The sequence below is a fragment of the Poecilia reticulata genome, chromosome 18 (assembly GCF_904066995.2).
Source record: "Poecilia reticulata chromosome 18, P_reticulata-male-v2, whole genome shotgun sequence".
Taxonomy (NCBI): Eukaryota; Metazoa; Chordata; class Actinopteri; order Cyprinodontiformes; family Poeciliidae; genus Poecilia; species Poecilia reticulata.
In genome coordinates this window covers 24,998,031-25,018,996 of record NC_088847.1, presented here as the reverse complement: position 1 = coordinate 25,018,996, position 20,966 = coordinate 24,998,031, and the positions used below count along the sequence as shown (strand labels likewise).

Here is a 20,966-nt window from a genome sequence, read left to right as displayed (position 1 = left end):
TCCAAATAACAGCCAAGTGTGTCAACTAGTGTTGCCTTCAGGTGTTTCAGTTTCCCAAGCTGCTTTTTCTTTCAAATATTTTACAGATAAAGGTCTTTATTGTAAATAAGAATTTGTTTTTAAGAACTCACCAGGTTAAATAAAGGTTAATTCAATTTTTAAAAAATCTATGGAACAAAACAAATAAGAGTTTTGTTCCATAGAAAAGTCTGCCAACAGGTGAATTTGCATAAACTGAGGGTTTCATATTATGGTAAATCAGAGGCTGCCCCGTCCAACAAAGCATTTGGAGTCATTTATTAATCATTTACTCGTATATTAAGCAGGTCCAGTTTACATATTTAAATGTCAGTGTGATGGTCCGTCAAACAGTTCAGCATCTAATGCATCATAGTTTCTCCGTCAATGCGACTCAGATGTGTCGGTGCTTATGCAGCTTAGACTCTTCTTCTAGTTGACCTAATAAATACAATATTAAATAGTTCATGCATTTATAAATAGAACAATAAATCTCCCCCATCTGTGTATGTTTGCTGTGATTATTTCATCATGTTTCTAAATGACCGTTAGGATCTCACTAAACTTTCATGGGATCGCTATAAACATTTGCAGAAACTTGAGAAAGTAAGTCAGGATTGTTTTTTTTTGTTGTTATTTTCATCTCCACTCATAAACACCATAATAAATGAGATTCTGGATTTAAATAATTAAATCAATGAAGTGTTCAGAGAAGTGGAGGGATGCTATCAGCTTACAGGATTCCAGAAAGTTCTTTGGTGCAGAACCATCTGGTGTGTCTGTTTACATGTTTATTCCACCAAGTTACTTTTCTGCCTCACCCACTGTTTATCACAACTTTATTATATTTATATATAGAACAACATGCAGTGACAGAATCGTCCAACACTGAGAAGATGAGTGGAAGGAGATGAAGAGCAGTTTTACCTCTGGTCTTTGGCTTCTTTCTTTCTTTCTTTTTGATGACGATCTCTCCATAACTCACATCGTCTCTTCTAACAGCAGAATAAACCACAGATGGATCGTTCTCTGGAAAAACACAGGAGAGATTGGGATTAGTTGAGCAAGTCTTCATATCTATCTATCTATCTATCTATCTATCTATCTATCTATCTATCTATCTATCTATCTATCTATCTATCTATCTATCTATCTATCTATCTATCTATCTATCTATCTATCTATCTATCTATCTATCTATCTATCTATCTATCTATCTATCTATCTATCTATCTATCTATCTATCTATCTATCTATCTATCTATCTATCTATCTATCTATCAAGATGCCAGAGAGCAACACACTTTTTTTTTTTAATTAGACAATTTAATTTCACATAATTATGGCGGTAGAAGCCATTTGTCTGTTAAATACTTAATGAAACATATTTACCGTGTTTGATGTTTGTTGTAAATTACGTATAATCACACAAAACGAGGTAATTAGTCCAAGTTTGTCGTTTATTGAACGTTCAGAAACTACAGCGGCTGTAAAGAGCCACAGCAAAGGTAAACAAAGGTAAAACAACCTGAACAGGTGATCAACTCTAAACCACTCGCACCTTTTTACTCTCCGTCTCTGTCATTTAAACACACCCGTTGCCGCGGCAACCACCTGCGCTCCACAAGCCGACCAGAGATTATGTTAAAAACATTCAGTCCGTTATATCAGGTTTTCAGGTTTTATATTTATTTTGCGATGATTAATAAGCCTCATGATCACAGCGGTGGTTGATTAGATCATTTTAATCTCCTGATCTGATGGTTATTTTGGTATTGGAACCAAAACGCACAGAATTGTGCAACATCTTGTTGAAATTATAATGCTTATTGTTGTTGGGTCATTAATATGAACATGTTTTATTGATTTATTGTTGTTCTTTAATAAAGTTCTGAACGTTTTAAGCCAATCAGAGGAGGACCTGCTGCTCTCAGCCTCCTGGCTGCGTTCAGTTTCACACGAACAGTTCAGAAACAATATGAAATGGGAAAAAACTATTCATTAACTGATTAAGTCGTGTTTTAGGTTGTCTTGAAAAACTAATCAGTTACGGCTGCACAGTGACCTGTTGATTCTTTACAGCAGAGAGCTGCTCCCCTCTTGCAGGTACTGCGTACCCCGCTGAATCTTTTAGGGGTACCAGTACCCAACAGTACCCCCTTACTTTCACCCCTGAGTATTCCCTAACATTGATTCAGATTATTCGACACAAAGTGGCAAAGACAGTTATGTATATGTAATTTTTCACTCTGTCAAAAGTAAGATGGCTTCCGTTTTTGTTTTGAAGGTTTGATAAAGACACAATGTGAAGAAGAAGAAGTGGGAAAAGTCTTTAAGGAGAGACGGATTCACTGCACAGGATGGATCTAAGCTGCTGAATCTCTCTAAGATCCAACTCCTCGGTTGGAAAACATGAATAAAACCTTTATAGACATTATGTTTATACGCATGTGCATATAAATATGTATAATTTAATGCATATCATTATTTAATCATCTTTGTTTCTCTATGATTGTATTATTTTGTTTGTATATTTATATATGTATTGATATTACTAAATGTATTTAAACAAATTATGACTGTGGTTTGTAAAATGCTTATCATACATCAATATCAAAATATTATATTCCAAATCTATTCTGTTTCCCCCCCAACATTTAAATATGCTAAACTAGCGGTTCTCAACGTGGGCGGTACCGCCCCCCAGGGGGCGTTCAGAGGATGGCAGGGGGCGCTGGCAGACATTTTTACCAAAGGGGGGCGCTGGGATGCCTTTGGGGGGCGTTTGGTCGAAGGTAAACTTTACACCTTAAATGCACAACAATACCAGTTTAGACTTTGAGCAACTTGGTAAAACTGTATTGTGTAACATTAAATCATGCTTGGCTGCAACTGTATCGATGGCAGCTCTTCTTCTATTCAGTGTTTGTAGCTTCATGGCTCCGCATCAGTTCAGCGTTACACCGGCTGATGACGCTGCTGTGATTCACTTTGTCTGGTATTTATGTAGCTACATATGTTTTGGCAGTTCTGTGATCATGTCAAAGCAGCAATTTATATTAAAAAGTGTTTTATTTCTGTTTGAAAGCTGCCCACTTCCATGGAAGGACAGCAGAAAATCACTCTTATAAACATGTAATTACTAAAATCACGACTTTGTATCCCTCTGAAAAATGAACCTATTTAAATAAAGAAATCCCTCCATGGGTGATACCACGATAGAGAGCATTCATTTTATAGCGTTAACACAGAGCTGTAAGTGGTCCGGTATGAAACGGGGGTGATAGAACAACACAGCACTTTTAAATTTCAATAATCAGAATGCAGAAATTGTTTCCGTTGTTTTAAAAGGTTTATGTCAGTCTGCCTTTTCCCCATCGATACGCTTCCCGACCGCCCTGCACCTTAGGGGCTTAAAAAAAAAGACGTTCACATTGCGCAAAACTCTGAAACAGGAGAAGCGGGACATAAAACGGAGCGACGAACTAGATGTGAATTATGGCATAAAAACAGAGAATCTGACGCTGAACAGTGAAAAATCAACACATGATGTGAAACATGACGATTAGGCGGCGCAGCAGGTGATGAGTGAAGATTACTGATGGTGAATAAACGATAAAATAAATGTAGCAACAGGAAAGAAACTAAAGTGGACATAGCAATAAACCAAGAGAGGATAAAACTAATCAAAGGAAACTAAATGGAAATGAATGAAGAACAAAATGCAAGAATAAACTAAGAAACTAAAGTAAATACAGAGGAATAAACTGGTATGGCAAGACCTTTCGAGCAATAATTAATACAGAGACTGTATGGCAAGAATAAACAGACACTATTTCCAGATAAAAGGTACAATAATATTGTTGAAGTGCCATGGGCAGGAGCGCAACTACACATTATTCAGGTGGATGTGAAAACATAAATCGGCGCCCCCACATGAAGGAGCGTAGAAACATACGCTCCTCCCCCCCAGCCCCCCTCCTCCAGACGCGATACGTTTAGGGCAAAACTCGCTACATTTACCCCGTTATGTGCGCGAGGTGAAGGAGCAAAAGGCGCTGAAGTGTACTGGAAAACATAATCGTGCGCCGATTCAAAACATCTACAATAATGATAGTAACATTAATAATAAAATAATTGTCAGTGCAAGTAACCTACAAATTCAACAGAGACACACAACCATGCACACACACACTCACACTCACACCATGACTGCCAATTAACCTGACAGTCATGTTTCTGGACTGTGGGAGGAAACCGGAGTACCTGGAGAAAACCCACCATGCACAGGGAGAACATGGAGACTCCATGCAGAAAGACCGGGAATCGAACCCAGAACCTTCTTGCTGCAAGTGAACAGTGCTACCAACTGCACCACTCACATATTTGAGATATACTAAAGTATTATTTTTCACTAGGGTTCACTTTACTGAATATGATTTATTCCTCAAACGTTACCAACACAACATATTTATTACTTATTTCCTGTTTATTCCTTTATGTTGCTGATATCAATGAATCAGTTTCTACTTTCTATTCCTAAAAAGATCTTGAATTGCAAAACTATCTGCCTTTAATAAAACCTGTTTCTAAAACGGTGTTTAATACAGACGTCACAGTGGTAAAACATTTTTAACTTTAGTTTTCCAACAAAACCCAGAACAGAAACACAATTTCACCTTGACTTGATTTGTTCTTCTGTCGTCGATGATGAGAAACTTGGATGTCACTGTAGGTAAGATTGTTCTCTCCAACTTCTGCATTTCCTAAAATGTTAATATAATTCTCTTTCAGATCAAACTATTTCACATGTTAAACTTTATTGAACCAACAGAAAATGGATAAAGGTTTGTCTCACCTTCAGGTTTTCTCTGAACACGTCGTCTCACCAGTAAAACCAGAATCAGCAGGAAAACCACAAGAATCACACATCCTAGAGACACGAGGATGTAGAGAACAAACTGGGAGGAAGATGAAGATGATGATGGATGTGAAGGAGAGGGTGGAGCATCAGAAGTGGTTGTAGGATCAGAAGCAGTTGTTGGTTTCTCTAAAATAAAACAATTTATTAAATAACTGCCCAACAATTTCTAATAAAAACCAAAGTTTAACAATATTTTAAATCCTCTGACCTTTGACCCAGATCCAGCTGGATGGAGACTCTCCATCCTGACCGCTGATGTTACATTTATAGAGGCCTTCATCAGAGCTGGAGACATGGAGGAGGGTCATGTGACCTGATGGTCCATCACCAATGAAGGAGCCATCTTTATAGAAAGCAGCTGGGAGGTTGTGGGCTGGACTCTTTGCTCTGCAGCTCAGAGTGACGTCATCTCCCTCCATCACAGGGAGGACAGGACTCTGCAGGATCACTGATCCACCTCAACACAGAGACAAACTACAGCATTTCATCCATTTCCACACAGCAACACTAACTCCACAGTCTGATCTTACCAGAGACAGAGAGCTGGATGCTGCTGCTGCTGCTGGGGGAGGATCCAGATGTGGACTCACACCAGTACACACCAGAGTCATGTGGGAATAAGTAGCTGATGTTACACATCAGGCCATCTGGTTTCCCCCATCCATCTCCACATGGCTTCCTGGTTCCTCTGGTTGTGTTTCTCCTCACAGTTCCTCCATCAGAGACGTTTCCATCCTCACAGATCAGAGTCACTGATTCTCTTTCAAAGAACTGAGATCTGCTGGGTCTCAGAGTCAGAGCAGCTGGAGAGACTGGAAATGTCAAATTTAAATAATTTCAGTTGTTACTAAAACTAGAATGCATAATATCCAATAATTACACAAATATTTTTTTTAAAACGTTATCTGGAGAGGCACCAGCACCTCCCGACCCCACTAAGGGACAAGGGTGTAAAGAAGATGGATGGATAAGTAACATTTAATCCAAAGAACATCTTTGAATATTTAAAATCATTTTAATGTAACAGAAGTTCACCAACCTTCATCTGTTGAGCAGCTCAGCAAGAAGATCAGAACTAGAGAAAAATTAAAAATATATTTATTCATTATAAAGTAAAGCTGGACATGTTAAATATAATTTGCTCGGAAGTTTTTATTTTTTAGATGCTGTTATTTATAAAGGTCAATTGATTGTTTTATTTAACGCTGATTCACAACAGACATCAACTCTTGACACTTTATTAGACAATCAATGCTAAACGCACAAGTTTACAGCCCCACAGTGATTCTATCACCAGATCCTATTAAATCCCATCCAGTAAAATGTCTCCAGTGTCTCAGACAGAGAGAAATGCTGATCCAGCAGAAAGAGACTAAAACTTTACTTACAGATCAGACAGTGAGATGTTCCTTCCATTGTTCTTCTCAGTGACCTGACGATGTTTGGCTGAAGCTGAGAACGGCTCACTGAGCCGCCTACTTCCTGCTGCTGGTCCGTCTGCTGCAGAGAGAGAGAGGAGGGGAGAGAGAGGAGGGGAGAGAGAGGAGGGGCTGAGAGAGGAGGGGCAGAGAGAGGAGGGGCAGAGAGAGGAGGGGGAGAGAGAGGAGGGGCAGAGAGAGAGGAGGGGCAGAGAGAGGAGGGGCAGAGAGAGGAGGGGAGAGATTGAGTCCAAAATCCGATGTGAGATTCATCAGTGAATCCGTCTCTCTTTATAGATTCTCCCTCTTCTTCCTCACATCGTGTCTTTATGAAACTTTCAAAACAAAAACGGAAGATTTGGGATGTATCTTACTTTTGACAGAGTGAAAGAATTACATATAAATAATAGTCTTTACCACCTGTGTAAACTTTGCTGGTGAATGTTATAACACGTAAGTTTTATAATATGTGTTATATTGTTTCATTTCTAATATAGGCTCTTGTGTCAGATAATCTAACGCCCCTTTTCCACCGGCTCTACTTGGTCGGCTCGGCTCGCTTTCCTTGCGTTTCCACCAGCCTTTTCAATGGGGCTGGCCCTGCTTTTTAGGGTCCTGCCTTTTAGGGTCCTGCTTTTTAGGGTCCTGCCTTTTAGGGCCCTGCTTTTTAGGGTCCTGCTTTTTAGGGTCCTGCCTTTTAGGGCCCTGCTTTTTAGGGTCCTGCCTTTTAGGGCCCTGCTTTTTAGGGTCCTGCTTTTTAGGGTCCTGCCTTTTAGGGCCCTGCTTTTTAGGGCCCTGCTTTTTAGGGTCCTGCCTTTTAGGGCCCTGCTTTTTAGGGTCCTGCCTTTTAGGATCCTGCTTTTTAGGGTCCTGCTTTTTAGGGTCCTGCCTTTTAGGGTCCTGCTTTTTAGAGTCCTGCTTTTTAGGGCCCTGCTTTTTAGGGTCCTGCCTTTTAGGGTCCTGCTTTTTAGGGTCCTGCTTTTTAGGGTCCTGCTTTTTAGGGTCCTGCTTTTTAGGGTCCTGCCTTTTAGGGTCCTGCTTTTTAGGGTCCTGCTTTTTAGGGTCCTGCTTTTTAGGGTCCTGCTTTTTAGGGTCCTGCTTTTTAGGGTCCTGCTTTTTAGGGTCCTGCCTTTTAGGGCCCTGCTTTTTAGGGTCCTGCTTTTTAGGGTCCTGCTTTTTAGAGTCCTGCTTTTTAGGGTCCTGCTTTTTAGGGTCCTGCCTTTTAGGGTCCTGCTTCGGAGCAGGTCCAGCCGGGCCGGCCCTGGTTTGGTAGGTGACGCAAGCTTCGCTGCTGTTCACTGATTGGCTGAGGGCATGGTCAGAAGAGCGAGGCGAAGAGAGAAGAAAAATGAAGGAGCAACGTTTGAAACTCGCTGCAACACGGAAGTGATGGAAGATGCAAACAAGCCATGAACTAAAAGATGCCGGTTTTTTTCTTTGCTTCGGATTTCAATATTCAGCGACAGCTCGATGGAGCCGTGAGGAATGAGTCGCTTTTGTCACGTAGTGGAGAGAATGGAAAGCCTCGTTAGCCTCGTTAGCTTCATTAGCCTCGTTAGCTTCATTAGCCTCGTTAGCCGCTTCAGAGCGACGGAGCCCCTCGGTGAACACCGACTCAGACGCAGCTAACGCCGCTGCTGCTCTCCAGCCAGGTGAGCAGTTTGTAGATATATCTGTCTGGTTGTTACTACATTTAAGGTTGTATACATACAGGAAGACATTTAAAACACACAGCCTGCTGTATTTTTATTACTCAAACACAACATGTGCATTTTCTGAAGACACTCAGTTGCACATTAGTTATAAATAACTCAATATTGTTCAGCATGTTACCGTCATTTGTTTCTTTGTGTGAATCTACGAGCTTCAATTGTTTCTCATTTTGCATCTGAGTTTCCTCCATTGTGAGATAATAAAACATGTCATATGACATCCTATTGTAAAATGGCTAGATATCAGTTCTCTAATCAAATTGTTATGAATTATTAATTGTAGAATGAACAATAAACCTGAAGAAAACGATAGTGGTATTTTATCCATGGCTGTATGCCTGCATAGGTCTAAAACTTACAAGTAATTGCATTTTGTCTTTAATTTACACAACTATTCCAGTTATTTAATTCTGGCTGGATGGTAAAAAAAAAAGTGTATGTATGTATATATATATGTATGTGTGTGTGTGTGTGTACATACACTGCTCAAAAAAATAAAGGGAACACTTAAACAACACAATATAACTCCAAGTAAATCAAACTTCTGTGAAATCAAACTGTCCACTTAGGAAGCAACACTGATTGACAATCAATTTCTCCTGCTGTTGTGCAAATGGAAAAGACAACAGATGGAAATTATAGGCAATTAGCAAGACACACTCAATAAAGGAGAGGTTCTGACCACAGACCACTTCTCAGTACCTTTGCTGTCTGGCTGATGTTTTGGTCAGTTTTGAATGTTGGTGGTGCTTTCACACTTGTGGTAGCATGAGACGGACTCTACGACCCACACAAGTGGCTCAGGTAGTGCAGCTCATCCAGGATGGCACATCAATGCGAGCTGTGGCAAGAAGATTTGCTGTGTCTGTCAGCGTAGTGTCCAGAGGCTGGAGGCACTACCAGGAGACAGGCCAGTACACCAGGAGACGTGGAGGAGGCCGTAGGAGGTCAACAACCCAGCAGCAGGACCGCTACCTCCGCCTTTGTGCAAGAAGGAACAGGAGGAGCACTGCCAGAGCCCTGCAGCATGACCTCCAGCAGGCCACAAATATGTCTGCACAAACGGTTAGAAACTGACTCCATGAGGATGGTATGAGGGCCCGACGTCCACAGATGGGGGTTGTGCTCACAGCCCAACATCATGCAGGACGCTTGGCATTTGCCAGAGAACACCAGGATTGGCAAATTCGCCACTGGCGCCTTGTGCTCTTCACAGATGAAAGCAGGTTCACACTGAGTACATGTGACAGACGTGACAGAGTCTGGAGACGCCATGGAGAGCGGTCTGCTGCCTGCAACATCCTTCAGCATGACCGGTTTGGCAGTGGGTCAGTAATGGTGTGGGGTGGCATTTCTTTGGAGGGCCGCACAGCCCTCCATGTGCTCACCAGAGGTGGCCTGACTGCCATTAGGTACAGAGATGAGATCCTCAGACCCCTTGTGAGACCATATGCTGGTGCGGTTGGCCCTGGTTCCTCCTAATGCAGGACAATGCTAGACCTCATGTGGCTGGAGTGTGTCAGCAGTTCCTGCAAGATGAAGGCATTGAAGCAATGGACCGGCCCGCCCGTTCCCCAGACCTGAATCCGATTGAGCACATCTGGGACATCATGTCTCGCTCCATCCACCAACGTCACGTTGCACCACAGACTGTCCAGGAGTTGGCGGATGCTTTAGTCCAGGTCTGGGAGGAGATCCCTCAGGAGACCATCCGCCACCTCATCAGGAGCATGTCCAGGAGTTGTAGGGAGGTCATACAGGCACGTGGAGGCCACACACAATTCCTGAGCCTCATTTTGACTTGTTTTAAGGACATTACATTAAAGTTGGATCAGCCTGTAGTGTGTTTTTTTCACTTTAATTTTGTGTGTGGCTCCAAATCCAGGCCTCCATTGGTTAATAAATTTGATTTCCATTGATGATTTTTGTGTGATTTTGTTGTCGGCACATTCAACTTTGTACAGAACAAAGAATTCAATGAGAATATTTCATTCATTCAGATCTAGGATGTGTTATTTGAGTGTTCCCTTTATTTTTTTGAGCAGTGTATACATATATATATATATATATAGCAACATGTCTGTTTTAAATAATTCCTTATGTTTAGGCAACATCCACATTAGTAACTCTGTTACTTATCTACATTTAAGTGCTATAAGCTATAACATCTGATTACCAGGGAGCAGGAGAGCAACATGGCTGACATGATGGAGAACCATCACAACACCTGGATCCTTCAGCAGGAAGCAGCTACCAGCTGATGGCAGAGCAACAAGGAGAGTTGAGACAAACAAAAGAAAAATAAAAGTTGTGTCTCAGTGAACAAAGTCTCTTTATTTCTGCTGACTCCACACATTATTGTACTTACTGTAGTTTATATCAAGGTCCTAATACAATCCTCCCAAAATGTGAGGAGCTTTAGCCAGAGTGAAAATAACATTATATTATATAAATATTTCATTAACATTGTAGATTGCCAATGAAGCATCCAAAACTGAATACATTATTCAGCAAACCAAACATTTTGACATTATTATCAGGGCAGCTATTAACAAGAACCCAAAATACAAATCGTGTTAGTTTCTAGTTTATAATCATCATTCTATCCACTCACTGTTTATCTGTCTGCCTGCAGAACCTTCAATGTAAGAAAGTGAGAAAATGTGTCCAAAACCTGGAACCTTAATTATAAGACTGAGTTTAAACTTTTAACTCTTGGTGTCCAAAATGTGAAATCATGGAAGAGGAACCAGTCAGATTAGAAGGAATAAACATTTATTTGTTCTCAGTATAACTTGGACATCAGGTGAATCATAATTAAACGTATTGAGAATTTAAAAAAAACAGACTGTTAATGCTCTTCAACTCTGTAAGAACATCAGACACTTTTTTATCAGAAATGTTTGATCAGCATCTTGAGCTCATGTAGTTCCTGCTCCAGAAGGTGAAGGTCTCTGGACATCCTGAAGGTCAACACTGACCAGCAGGAAGACGGACACTGATGAGATCCTACAACCCAAAAGCTGCAGGAAGAACCACGATGGTCTGAATTCACCAACATGAAAACACATTGGAATATATTATGAATTAATTCTGACATTTTTTAATTATTTGCAACACCCTGACTAACATTAGCTCAGGTATATTCGGCACTATTACAAGTTTTATCGTAGTTTAAAATCATCGTTAGCTTCCCTGAGCCGTCTGAGCCACCTGCGTTCCTCCCGCTGCAGGGCGGAGATCAGCTCCTCCTCACCACATCGCAGCTCCTCCTCACCACATCGCAGCTCCTCCTCACCACATCGCAGCTTTCCTCCCACTGTCACATTTTCTTGAAGTCTCAGAAAAATGCAATCAGGCTATAAAAAAAATAGCTCAGCTCTCTCTTCTTCTGTTGTATCAGAAAAACAACAACTCGCGTTAGGTCGCATGTAACGAAGCACAGCACAGAGCCTGGAGGCGGGGCGCTACACCCCCCCGCCACCAGGAGGCGGTATCCTGCTACAGAGATGAGAAGGGCGGTGGAAACGCGGTCACTCCGAAACAGAGACGAGCCGAGCCGGGTTGTTGGAGCCGGGTTGTTTAAGTAGAGCCGGTGGAAAAGGGGCATAAGTCAATGTTAGAGAATAATTAATTTTTTAGATTTACAGAATCTCAGTTATCCTTCATAGCGGCTGAACCCGTATTACACCAAGCACTGTAGCTAATATTAGCTGGTATCTCACCGGTGGACATAAATACAGTAAAGTAATATTCTAATCACAATATATACACAATAATATGTCCATCTTACTTGTGAAATTGTCATGTTTCTGGCCCGTCTGCCTGCTTTGTTTTTCTCCTCAGCACTCACCTCTCCCATCAAGCTCACCTGGTTCACCTTCATGCTGCTGGCTGGAGAACAATCAGGCTCATGTCTTCCACCTGTTCACCAGCAGTTATATTCAGCTCTCAGGCAGGCAGACGGTGCCAGATTTTTGAAAGCCTTGGTGTGAGTAGATATCCAGCATTTCCTCCTGACTTGACCACGAACCGGTGGAAACACGAACACGTTTTTTGTCTCTTGGATTTCCCTGCCCTGTCTGGCCCGCATCGGATACTTCACTGGCCTCTGTTTTCTGGACTCAACCCTGCTTCTGCCTTTCGACCTCTGCCTCCTGCCTCGCCCCTGGATTTGTCTGCCTGATATTGCCTGCTCGTGTTGGACCCTTTTCTGTGCCCTGACCACTGCTCTTCGCCTGTCCCTCAGATAAGTCTTGCCTTGTCCTGCTATCCTGATCCTGCCCCAAACCCTTGACCTCCTAGTTCTGTTCCTTCCTGGATGTCTCACCTGTTACTAACCACTGTGCTGCCTGGACTCCTCATCCTCCACAACACTTTAAGAAGGTTAGTGATTTTTCTTATTCAGCCTTGACCCTCAAGACTACAACCCACTAACCTGCTTCTCTGTCCTCAGAGGTTCCTGTCCCATCATTGGTGGTTGCCTGTCCCATACCCTGATCCTCGAAGATCTTGTTTTTTCTACTTTGTGTCTGACTGAAATTTCGGGTCCTCAGTTCTGAGCATTACAGAAATGTTGTCTGTGGAGCCCTCGCATCATTAGTCCATAGATCCGAACAACAATATCCCGCAGTGCTGAGGTATCTTTTTTTTTTTTGGTTGAGCAAAGTAGGAGGGACGACCTCTCCAAGATGGCCGGTGTAGTTCCTGCGCCGGAGCAGCCAATGCGGGGTCTACTCTTATGTCTATGGTCCTGCTCCTCATGTGATGTTGTGTTGGTTCTGAGCTGGCATTAAAGTCAGACTTCTGGTGAAAGCTGAACATGTGTGTGGACATCCAGTTACTTTACAAATGTTATAACACATAATATAAGTTTTATAATATGTGTTGCATTACATTTCTAATATAGGCTCTTGTGTCGGATAATCTAAGTCGATGTTGGAGAATAAATTTTTTTTAGATTTACAGAATCTCAGTTAGCCTTCATAGCGGCTGAACCCGTATTACACCAAGCACTGTAGCTAATATTAGCTGGTATCTCACCGGTGGACATGAATACAGTAAAGTAATATTCTAATCACAATATACACAATATGTCCATCTTACTTGTGAACCCATAGATCTGAACAACAATATCCCTCAGTGCTGAGGCATTTCTGCTGTTTTGATTGAGCAAGTAGGAGGACGAACCTCTCCAAGATGGCCGCCGTATTTCCTGCGCCGGAACAGTCACGGGATAGAAGGAAACATACAAGGCCCACTGGCCGTAACATCTGTTAAGTGAACATGCCACCTGTTGGGGGAAAACGAATAACACTCATCCTGAATTAAAAAATTATGAGTGGGAAAACGCGACATTACAGGCAGAACAATGTCAGTGAGGTTGAATACAGGGGAGTTAAAAGAATGTGTTGACCTTATTCAGTAATATAAACGACAAATATATCGTACTAAAAGATTAAAAGGAAGACCAAAGAGGAGATTTATGGCTGGAGTGAAAGAGGACATGAGGGTAGTTGGTGTGAGAGAAGAAAATGCGGAAGATGGGTTACATGGATGACTCGCTGTAGCGACCCCTACAGGGAAAGCCGAAAGGAAAAAGTTAATAGTGAAGAGAAACCATTATTTGTCCTACATAAAAATGTTTGTTAGGGCTTCTGTTGAAAAATTGTGACATCTTTATACAGTGTTTGGTGGTCAACAACACTATTTTACTATTTTTATTAATTTGGATAACCTTCCTCCTATAAGCTACGAAGTGCAAACATGCTAACCAATGCCTCGGACACAACCTGCAGTGTGCAAAGATACCAAATGTTTAGTGTTTAAACTCTGACAGCGTCCAGGCTGTTCAGATTCATATTTCCTCTACAGAAACTTTGCTGAGCACTGAGCGTTACATATTTACCTTACAAACTTTTTTGCATGTGATTCAGATTATCACCTGCTGTAAATGTAACATAAAATAAAGTCCACAATAGTATTACTGTATTTCATAAGTCGTGAATAAGGGAGATCTATATGGCATATTAACCGATGATGTGTTCGCATACAGCACAGAAAGTCTGTAGTTGCTCCCTGTGCTCACTCCAAACGCGTAACGTTAAATGAGACTTCCGGTAAAGGTACTTTACCGGAAGTCCCTGACAGTCAAATCGTGTTCGATCTGAACGCAGCTTTACAACTGGTAGGGGTAGTCTGAGATGATCTAAGTTTCCTATTGGGGAGTCCAATTTCAGACTGGGAAGTCGGGATTTCCCAGTTTTTCATGACCACTGGAACGCATCATAAGCTCCACCTTCACCTCCACCCTGTCCGCCTCTGCAGGGCTCAGCACGCGTGAGTTTTCGCTTTCTCAGAGTTTATTTAATTTATTCTAAGAGCTTGTTGTGGTTAAGTAAACGTCAGTGTTTTTATGTCCGCAAAATGTTTCACGTAGAAACGTCGCATGAATCCGAGCTTCTACCGGAGAGACCCGAACCAACCCGGAAATGGGTTCTTCTTCTCTGACTGCGTCTCTGCTCCTGCTGTCTCTGGCCTTCATGCAGTTTGTCTCTGCTGCAGGTGAGATTCAGCTGGAAACAGTTAAACTTTACTTACAGTCGTGTCTAGTCATTAAGAACCGGTATCTTACATGTTTTAACTCTTTCCTGATTTAACATTCTGATTGTACCGTCATGAAGGACAAAGCGGCTAAGATTAGCTCTTTGGAGAATTACCGACCATAGATTTAGCTAGTAGTCTGTCCAAAGTTTTAGAAAGAATCCCATTAATTAGGTTGGACGAGTTTGTATTGACCTCTGAGAATCAATTCGGTTTTAAACCCAAACATGGCACAGACGTGTATTTTTGCACTGATGCACTGAAGGAGATTTTAGACTTGTATAACCAGGGGTGAAAGTAGTTTTAAATTATTGAGGGTACTATGACAAAAGTGTGTGTGTGTGTGTGACATATATATATATATATATATATATATATATATATAAAAAAATTCCCTTCTCCCCCTCCGCGGTGGTCTGTTTCATCCTCTGAGCTCGGGTCCTCTACCAGAGGCCTGGGAGCTTCAGGTTCTCCTCCAGTATCTTGGCTGTGCCTAGAACTGCACATTTCTGGACTGAGATGTCTGATGTTGTTCCTGGGATCTGTTGTAGCCACTGCTCCAGTTTGGGGTGACTGTCTGCCCCGAGGGCCCCGATGACCACAGGCACCCGGTGGTCTTCACCTTCCAGGTCTTTTCCAGTTCCTCCCTGAGGCCCTGGTACTTCTCCAGTTTCCCTTCTTCCTGATGTTGTAGTCACTTGGTATTGCTACATCCACCACAACGGCTTTCCTCTGTTGTTTATCCACCACCACAATGTCCGGTTGGTTCTCCATCACCATCTTGTCTGTCTGGATCTGGAAAGTCCCACAGGATCTTAGCTCGGTCATTCTCCACCACTTTGGGGGTTTTCCCCACTTTGATCTCAGGGCTTCCAGTCCATATTCTGCACAGATGTGTATATATATATATATATATATATATATATATATATATATACTTTGTGTGCTTTGGAGTTTCTGTGCCGATTTTTTTTTTTTTTTTTGAAGCGATAAAAGCTGGTAGCTCTTGAATTGCTGCAAAATAAAGCTGTATTTCCTCCTTCAGCCCCCTGGCTGCAATTTTTACACATTGAGATGCCATGAGGCCTAAATCCTGAACATCATGGCATGGAGTCCATCCAGTTTTCCATGTCTGGCATATAACCATTCATTTTAGTTTTTAAACTGGTTCTATTGATCCTGTGTCCAGACAGTGGGATAATCAGTAGCCCAGCATCATGACCTGTTGGTTTGAAGATCCTGCAGCTTCTCTTCCTAACCTGGCGCCTCCTCACCCTGACTCTCACACTGACAGGAGGAACCACAGAGCTCTGTTAGGTTAAAGCTCATCTTCTGAAGTTGGATGTTTTTCCTCCAACAGGTTCCAGAGGAATCACCTCAAACCAGATGCTGGAGTGGATGTTATTTCTGTCATTTGTGAATGTTAGAGTTTCAACAGTGGAGCTATAAAGGTTGAAAAAGGTTATTTTGGAGAAAATCTCATCAACATCAATATTTCCACTAACTAAGAGGCAAAAAATTAGTTTGATAAATGAAAAGCCTCTCAGACTCTGAGCTCAAAGCACCAACTATTTTTTTCTAAATATTAATTTAATTTCACATAATTATGGCGGTAGAAGCCATTGTTTGTTAAATACTTAATGAAACATATTTACCATGTTTGATGTTTGTTGTAAATGACGTATAATCACACAAAACGAGGTAATTAGTCCAAGTTTGTCGTTTATTGATTGTTCAGAAACTACAGCGACTGTAAAGAGCCACAGCAAAGGTAAACAAAGGTAAACAACCTGAACAGGTGATCAACTCTAAACCAGTCGCACCTTTTTACTCTCCGTCTCTCTCTGTCATTTAAGCACAGCCGTTGTGTTTTTAAATGGATAAATAGGATTTTTATAAATTGAGAATAACCGCCACAAGCCGACCAGAGATTATGTTAAAAACATTCAGTCCATTACAGTATCAGGTTTTCAGGCTTGATATTTATTCTGCGATCATTAATAAGCCTCATGATCACAGCGGTGGTTGATTAGTTCATTTTAATCTCCTGATCTGATGGTTATTTTGGAACCGAAACCACAGAATTGCGCAACACCTTGTTGAAACAATAATCACTGAGATTATTATTGTTGTTGGGTCATTAATATGAACACGCTTTAAAAAAATTTTTTTGTTGTTCTAAGTTACGAACGTTTTAAGCCAATCAGAGGAGGACGTGCTGCTCTCAGCGTCCTGGCGACGTTCAGTTTGTCACGAACAGTTCAGAAACGATATGAAATGGGGAAAAAACTATTCATTAACTGATTAAGTCTTTTAGATTGTTCTTGGAAAAACTAATCACTCACAGCTGCACAGTGAACCTATTCATGTTTTACAGCAGACAGCCTCTCTCCTCTTGCAGGTACTGCGTACCCCTGCTAAATCTATAGGGGTACCAGTACCCCCTTACTTTCACCCCTGGGTATAACTTTCACAACACTCCAGTATTTATGTGTTTGATTGATGCCTCTAACACGGTGCTTTCCAGTCCTCAGGACGAAGCTGAAGCTGGTTTCCAATTCCAGCTTCCAATAGTAAAGGGCGATTCCACTAATTTTCACTACCTTCGCATCTTTAATCAACTCTAGTCTAAAAACTACAACACCTAGACACTTGAAACTTGGACTAAATTATTCTCAAGTTGGATATTTAAAACCTTGTTTGGGATTTGTGAAACCTTTTTCTGATTTGTGAAAACTCAAAGTTAGACTTTCACAATTTTTGCATCTGATCATTATAGATCTGCTCTGATTAAAAATCTACATCTACACACTTCAAATCTGTATTAGATTATTATTCCCTTCAAGAAGAATATTTATAACCATGTTTGGGGTTGTGAAACTTCACTTAACAGACCGCTGCAGAAGATCTTTCCTTCCAACAACCATCACCATCTACAATAACTCTGAATAATTAATGAGTTACACCAACATTTAATTTCCCACTGGGATTAATAAAGTGGTTTTGAATTAGAATTGAATTTGAAAAAAACTGCATCCAACATGGTTTTAAATATTCTATTAATTGAAAATAATCTGGTCCAGGTTTGACGAGTCTAGATGTTGTAGATTTGGAATTGGAGCAGATCTTGTGTGATCGAGACCAATAAAAAGGGTAAAAATTGCTTTTTTAAGTTTCACAAATCAGACAAAACTTTTTCACAAATCCCAAACATGGTTATAAACCAGTGTTTCTCAACCTTTTCAGCCCAGAGCCCCCCCAGCCTTTATCCAGCCCCCCCAGCCTTTATCCAGCCCCCCTCCGCCCCCCAGCCTTTATCCAGCCCCCCTCCCCCCCACCAAAGAATTGCAGGCTACTTTGCACTGACTATTATTTATCATTAATATTAACTATCACTATTGTAGATGTTTTGATTTTATGCTTGTTTCTGTATTATCATCAAAAATAATTTCCCAGAGAACAAAAAAAGTCATGAGAATAGAAATATTTTCACAGCGTCTAAGAAAAATGCAACAAACATCAAGTTAAAATCTGTAGGCCTAACAGCCAATCAGAGTGGAGAATATATTCTTATTCTTTACCATTTCTAGTTGTTAAATATTCCACTAAATGACCAGATAAAAGATGTTCAACATGCCAGTTTAAACTTGAACTATTAGCAACCGACTGAGCTGCAGCATTAAAACATGGATAGAACTGTAACTACATTAATCAAAGCTCTTCTTCTTCAGTGTTTCTGGTGGTGCAGCTCTGTGCTGCCTTCAGGAGAATGGACATCAGAGCATCATCCATAAAACTCACCCACATGGCATTTATTGTGCAAACCAGAGCTTTCAGTGGAAAAACTAAAGTTCCTTTTAATGCCATACAAATATGAGACAGAAACATGGATTATATCTTTATATAGACCTGTCTATTGATTATAGATTAATAGTTTACTGGACAGAAATTACAAAGAACAAATCTGGTTCTTAATCAATCCTAATGAGTCAAAGTGTCATGGAGTCATCAGCCTCATGACATTAACACTGACATGAAAAATAATATTGAAGAAATAAATGTATCAAATCTAATGAAAACATAAATAAGTGATCAGTTCTTTACTGTTATGGTCTGTAAGATATATTTATTCTCAGTACTAGATGTGGTCTCAACAAACCCATGACACTTCAACAATATTATTTTACTTTTATCTGGAAATAGTGTCTGTTTATTCTTGCCATACAGTCTCTGTATTAATTATTGCTCTAAAGGTCTTGCCATACCAGTTTATTCCTCTGTATTTACTTTAGTTTCTAAGTTTATTCTTGCATTTGTTCTTCATTCATTTCCATTTAGTTTCCTTTGATTAGTTTTATCCTCTCTTGGTTTATTGCTGTGTCCACTTTAGTTCTTTCCTGTTGCTACATTTATTTTATCGTTTATTGACCATCAGTAATCTTCACTCATCACCTGCTGTGCTGCCTAAATCATCATGTGTTTCACCTGATTTGCCACTCATATGGATTTTTCACTGTTCAGCGTCAGATTCTCGATCCTGATTCACAGCTAGTTTGTTGCTCCGTTCTCCTGTGTCAGAGTATTGCACAATGTTCGCGTCATCCTCATTTTTATTTTTATTTTTTTTTGTATCCCCTACTGTGCGGGGCTGTGGGGAAGGACATCGATGAATAGACTGGCGTAAATCTTTTAAAGCAACGGAAAAAATCCCGGTGCTCTTATTGGTAAAATTCAAAGATGCTGGGTATACCGGATTATTTCAGCACTGACGTTAACTCTATAATACGACCTGACAAGTAAATAATAAAAACGTCATCAGTCGGTGTAACGCTGAACTGCTGCGGTGAAGCTACCAGTAGGAAAGCGGAGCTGCACCAAGAAGCTACAAACACTGAATAGAAGAAGAGCTGCCATCGATACAGTTGCAGCCAAGCGAGTTGTCGGCCCATTTTCAAAACCTGAGAGACACATTAGCCGACAGAAATCCCAGGTATAACGGTTCGATCGGGTTCGTCGTGCCGTGTGGTGTCCAGCCACATGGGCACAAAATAATGGCTACAAGTCCAGTTAACTAATTTTAAAACCAGGCATTAATCAATGCTTCACTAGAATCTACCTGTGATGCATGTGGCTCGGCGTAAAGTCCTGACTCAATGAAAATCATTATAGCCTGTTTATGTCACGTTAACGAAGAACAGCTGAAATCTTACGGGGTTCATCAACTGAGGTAGCAATTTGGCTCCAACTCCTCTCCTTGTGATTTCTATATTCTTTGCACGAAACGTTGAGTAAACATTAATGTTGTTCCACATATCATCTCTGATGTCCGCTGGACTTCGGGTTGCGCCGTGTCAGCTGTTTGGGATTCCCCTCCATAATTTCCCTCAGAAGCAGGAGAAGAATCCGGCTTCTGGTTGGCTCCCAGTCGGGAAAACCTGATTTAGATCGGAGCGACCATGACGATCTACCGTAACACACCACACACTGCAGGATGATCGGTTACGAAATCACCAGAGACAATCGTAGATCTAAGATTATCTTAAGGGGAAAATAGGGGCAAAAAATGGTGTAGTATTAACTACTGCATTAGGTAGTGGGATGTGCCCATCGTCTCTATCTAAATCTAGAGATTACTGAAGGATAATACAGACTTAATAATCTGCACTGTTTTGGTTGAATGCAGTATTTATTTCCACTTTGGCTTTTTGTTGTTTAGTTTTTATTCAAGTACGTTTTTTGTTAATGGAGACTGAGAATCCATTTTATTTTCGTTGTTGGCCATTTTGTTTATCAGTTCCAGTGTTATGTGCTCTTTTGAAAATAAAGTGTATCTATCTATGGCGGGAAATCGCATGCAGTATTAGTCATTTCCATTAAATCAGTGTCAAAAGGTCTTAAAACAATATTATCGTTATCGCAATAATTTTTTAGACAATCGCTCAGCAAATTTGTTATTGTGACAGGCCTATTGTTGACTGCGGTGGATATTCGCCTTTAACTGTATAGTTAAAGACCGTTTCATATTCCACACTGCCCATATTTATGAGAAGTGTTGACTTAATGAAATATTTGGCTAAACATAAAGCAAAAAGTGATAACATCCTGCCCAACACCAAGCAGATTTGCACATTTGCATAATTGATTTAGGAATAGAATCACGTGATTTTGACTTCCCACAAAACACCGTATGTCTTTATATTGTAATGTACATTGTTAGATGCAATATCAGAAAAAAAATTGTAAATGTTGATAAATATTTAAACATAAAATACATTTCATAAAGATCGTTAA

The 20,966-nt window shown here is 40.8% G+C and overlaps 2 protein-coding genes across 2 annotated transcripts in view; one reads left to right on the top strand and one right to left on the bottom strand.

Moving 5' to 3' along the window:
• LOC145548496 (uncharacterized) overlaps positions 1 to 20,966 on the top strand; it is a 101,441-nt gene that overhangs the window by 62,432 nt on the left and 18,043 nt on the right. The window lies entirely within an intron of this gene.
• LOC145548857 (Fc receptor-like protein 5) lies at positions 5,137 to 6,555 on the bottom strand. Its single transcript, XM_081599913.1, has 4 exons — positions 6,331 to 6,555; positions 5,982 to 6,017; positions 5,473 to 5,754; positions 5,137 to 5,399 (listed from the first exon to the last, which is right to left on the bottom strand). The coding sequence occupies exons 1-4, from the start codon at positions 6,356 to 6,358 to the stop codon at positions 5,137 to 5,139; spliced, it is 609 nt and encodes a 202-aa protein (XP_081456039.1). The 5' UTR covers positions 6,359 to 6,555.